The 4,865-nt window shown below is 36.4% G+C and overlaps 1 protein-coding gene across 1 annotated transcript; it reads left to right on the top strand.

The window, feature by feature from the left end:
- Positions 1-1,505: 1,505 nt before the first annotated feature.
- On the top strand, positions 1,506-4,862 carry LOC125852023 (uncharacterized; the record flags this gene model as incomplete). Its single annotated transcript, XM_049531767.1, has 7 exons — positions 1,506-3,457; positions 3,795-3,885; positions 3,983-4,140; positions 4,325-4,376; positions 4,463-4,542; positions 4,629-4,722; positions 4,807-4,862. Coding segments are annotated over exons 1-7 (2,172 nt in total), but the record flags the coding sequence as incomplete, so codon positions are not given.
- Positions 4,863-4,865: the final 3 nt, after the last annotated feature.

The raw sequence follows: 4,865 nt of genomic DNA, 5'->3' as shown, positions 1-4,865 counted from the left end.
TGTAGGAGGAGGTGATAATAATTTAGCACCAAATGGTGTTTATAGTAATTGGTTTTGGTAAAGATTTTTATTCAGATCAGTAAGAAATATAATATATACAGTGGAGAATTACTTAATAACTTAGACAGCTAATGGATTATTACTACTTTGCCGGATAGACGTGAGGGGAGTAATGAGAACTAATAAGAGATCCTTCATTGACCTTTTCCATCCCCTCTTACGTAACAACAACATATTAGGTAGAGACACTGTTTTCGAAAGACTCTCGACTCAAATGTAGCGAATCCAAGTATAAACAATAAAAAAAAATTGAATAAAAAATATAGCAACTAACAAGGAAAGCAGTGTATATCCTGCAAGAAAGGAACAAGAACAATAAAATAGTGCGACAATCAAAACTCACTAAACAACCGACTACAATATTACAGCTAGTACGACGACAATCACCTAAACCCTCGAAAAAGCAAGACAACACTTCACTGCCTACTAACTTTTTACCTAATCTGCGTGACTGCGTACTCCACACACTCCAATCTTACATAATCTACCTAATTTAAAAGCGTTAATTAAGAGATTAATAAACACATGACACCAAATTAAGCACTTTGAGAGAGAAGAAAATGACAAAAATGGTCTCTTGTATTTGGATCAGATTTAAAATAGTCCCTAAACATAGTTTAGAACAGTTTCGACTTTTAAGTTTATCAAAACTTAGTAGCTTTATCTCCGTCAAATATTTAATGAATTTTGTGTGCTAATTTGACGGGACAAAAACACTAATATAGAAATAAGGAATATAACACTAACTTAATAAAAAAACACTAAAAAAGGTCCTATCAAATTCTATAAACTGTAATATAAAAAAATTGTATCAGACACCAAAATTAACAGAAATTGCACCGAAAAAATTAGACCAAACTATATAAAGAGATTAAAAATAGCAAAAATTATACCTTCAAATGCAAATTCTCGCTAAATCCTTTTTAATTTGTAACAACTTTTATCAAATCTAACCGACAGAGTCCGTTAAATATGTGATGGAGAAAAAAAAATGTCAAAACTATTTAGAACATACTTTAGAGACTATTATGAATCCATTCTCACAATAAGAGACCATTTTTGTCATTTTCTCCGATATATAGTCATACTAATGTGAACTGTCCATTAGGATTAAAGAAATTAGAGAAGAGTATTACATATGTATAATTAAATAATTGATAACATAAGATAATTAAGAATTATTTATATAAGATAATAATAAGTGTCATATAAGTTTTTACCAAGGTGGAACTCCCTTCTGCCTCTCAAATGATTAAAGTCAAATGCCAAATTCAATTTAATATTTGTGATGACTTTTTGATACAGTGGAAAAAGTCATGACTTTCATTAGCCGAAAAATAATATAACCTCCGTCCACTTTTATTAGATAGAGAAAGATCTTTTCTCATTTAATCAGAAGTGCTTCGAGTCTTATATGGTGTGAATCCGAATTAATTAAAATTTCAAAACAGATATCGAAACGGAAGAAAAAAAAAAGACAACAAAGAGTGGTAACATGATACTCATAGACGTGAGGAGAACTAAAAGACTCTCCATTGACCATTTCCTTTTCCCTCTTCACAATCCATCCAATTTCCTTTACACAAACATAACTACTTTTTTTTCCTTCTTTTTCTCTCTTCCACTTCTCTCCCCACTCTCTTCTCCGTAGCAATTTTCTATGATGAACAAACAAACAAACAAACAAAACAACAACAATACAATAATTTCCATCTAACATGCCGTCTTTCCTTTGATTTTCTTAAATGTTCTTACAATGTATCGCAGGACGCTGACTATAAACTGGGATGGTCTCGGAGAAGACGATGACGATGATCACTTCTTCGAGTCCCACGACCGCCTTTCCACGGTTGTTCCCCAAGACTTGGTGTCCTCGGGGTCAGATGATGAGGTCGAATTTGAGGATAGTAGACGTTCCTTCTCGGCCTCACTTTCTATCAAGAATACTTTCCGAGACTTAGAGATGGGGACAGCGAAAACAAAAACGGTCTCCATCTCCAATCCTTCTCCGTCTCCACTTCCTCCTATTGTCATGGAAGACTACGGCATGTGGATGGCTGAACCAGGAGATGTTAAAGAGCGTCGAAAACGCTTACTCCAGGGAATGGGGTTGACAAGTAGTAAGGAACTCCTCAAGCTAACAAGTGCTAAAGTTGTGAGAGCCATTTCAAGAAAAGTTGATGCATGTCAAGATTCTTCCATACCAAAAGTTGAGATTAGTTCTTCCAAGGAAGAGCTAATTAAACAAGAGGAAGAACAAGAACAGGAGCCAGAGGCTTCGAATTCGCCACCAATTTTGCTGCTCAGGTCGAGATCAGACGGTGACATAGAGTTTTTCTCTGTAAATACCAAGAAAAGGAAAGAACAGTTACTCGGAGACGTTTCTAAACAACGTCTTACCAGGACATTTTCAGGAGTTTTAGGACCAGCTACAAGAATATGCCAGTATACAAATTCTGCTGCTGTAATGGTGCCGCATAAAAAGGGAACATGTAAATCTACATCACCACAAAATGGAGGTGAAACACCATCATCCACATTGCCAAATGGAAATGCTGATTCGGGATTTGCTTCGTTTTTCCTGATAAAAAATCTGGACACTGGAAATGAATTCATTGTTAAAGAGTCCAATGAAGAGGGAATGTGGAATAAGCTCAGTGATCTACAAACAGGGAAGCAACTTTCCATGGAGGAATTTGAGAAATCTGTGGGATACTCACCTGTTGTTAAGGAACTGATGCGCCGTGCAAATGTTTCAACAAATGATGAAAGAAAACTTAACGTAAATGCGTATCTCAGCAAGAGTTTCAGATATAGCAAGAAAACAGGAGTTGCTCTATTGAAGAACATAAAAGGAGTTGCAAATAGTATGAGCATGTCAAAAGTTGATAAAGAAATTGAGATACCTGCACTAGTGGAACAGAAACAGAAACAGAATTCCTCCCAATGGATTAAAGCGCGGCAGCAAGGAAAGATTCACAAAGAATTCACAGCGTTGCAATTGTGTCAGGAAATTCAAGCTCATGAAGGCTCCATATGGACCATAAGATTCACCGCGGATGGTCGGTATCTAGCAACTGCAGGGGAAGACAGGGTGATTCATGTATGGGAAGTGCAAGAATGTGATGTTATGTCTACAAAACAATCCGATGATCCGAATTCTGTCAGTGACACACCAATGGCTGGTAGTAATTCGGATCGTCCACCTCTGCCAGTTATGACTAATATGCAATCAGAAAGAAGGAAAAAGGGGAAGACTTCTAATAAGAAGAAGGGAAATTCACTTCCAGAGTATGTAAATGTACCTGAAATTGTATTTGCTCTCTCAGACAAACCAGTATGCACTTTCAGTGGTCATCAAGATGATGTCCTGGACCTATCTTGGTCAAGTTCTCAGGTCAGTTTTCATGCTCGTATCAGTTTACTACTCCATTTCCTTCTAATCTGTACCAAAAAGAACGATACCTTTCTATATTTACAATAAATTTAGCCCTAAGAATTCATATTATCCTTAATGACATGCTCTTATAGACATAGGGATGTGCATTTACACACTACTGATATGTGTCAAAGGTATTTCTTTATTTATATAACTCCACAACAGTCAAACTACATCATATAAAACGAAACGAAGTGAGATAAAATATCAATTGCTGAACAAGAAGGAAATATCTGATAAGGAGATTATTCCAGTGAAATCTTGACTTGACATGCTAGATGAAATTTTGATGCAGCAACTCCTTTCATCCTCAATGGACAAGACAGTCAGGCTATGGGATATCGAGACTCAGAGCTGCTTAAAAATGTTTGCACACAACGATTATGGTGAGATACCATGTTACATTGTAGCTACTCATCAATCAACGCCCGTGTTAAATTTACCATCACACATTTTTACATCTGATGAATCTCTGTGCGGCAGTGACCTGCATACACTTCAATCCAGTAGATGACGACCACTTTATCAGCGGTTCACTGGATGGAAAAGTTCGAATTTGGAATGTATCTGATCGGAAAGTTGTGGACTGGACAGATCTTCATGAAATGGTTACTGCTACTTGCTACTCTCCTGATGGCGAGGTAGTTATATCTCCAACTTTTACTGGTTTCCGACATGCCAAAAACAACTTACCATCAATTGTAGTCATATTAGAGAGCATTCACAACTATTAGAAGAATCAACAAAAGAAATAGAACAATTGTGATTCTCTAAGAAAAGGTGAATTGTATCACCTGATATTTTTTTGTTTTTCCATTGTTGAAGGGTGCTTTAATTGGCTCACATAAAGGGAGCTGTCGCATGTACAGTACCTCTGGTAAGTAAATCATTGCATAGGTTTCTATTAAAGTGTTAATCTGCAGAGAAATGTGAATGTTAACTTCTGACGTGTTTGTGATTTAGAATGCAAGCTGGAACAAAAGGACAGCTTTGAACTCGAACCCAAAAAGAAGTCCCTAGCCAAAAAAGTCACTGGTTTTCAGGTATTTCTCTTTTCTATATCAACTATTCATTAGGTAACCTTATTTTGCAGGAGACCTATCTAAGACCTGAACTTGTTCATGTCCAGTTTGGTCCAGGGAATCCAGCAGAAGTGCTTATAACTTCAGCTGATTCTCGTGTCAGAATTTTTGATGGATCGGAAATGACCCATAAATTTAAAGGTACTTTCCCTAAAATATAATCACTTGGAGAGCTTGAAATAGGTTATTGTGTACATAAACTGTGGATCTATTATCTTGCATCAGGTTTACGGAATACAAGCAGCCAAATTTCAGCTACATTTAGTCAAGATGGGAAGTATATC

The sequence above is a fragment of the Solanum stenotomum genome, unplaced genomic scaffold, assembly GCF_019186545.1.
Source record: "Solanum stenotomum isolate F172 unplaced genomic scaffold, ASM1918654v1 scaffold31622, whole genome shotgun sequence".
Lineage (NCBI taxonomy): Eukaryota > Viridiplantae > Streptophyta > Magnoliopsida > Solanales > Solanaceae > Solanum > Solanum stenotomum.
The sequence above is the reverse complement of the archived record's forward strand: the minus strand, read 5'-3'. Positions and strand labels throughout refer to the sequence as shown.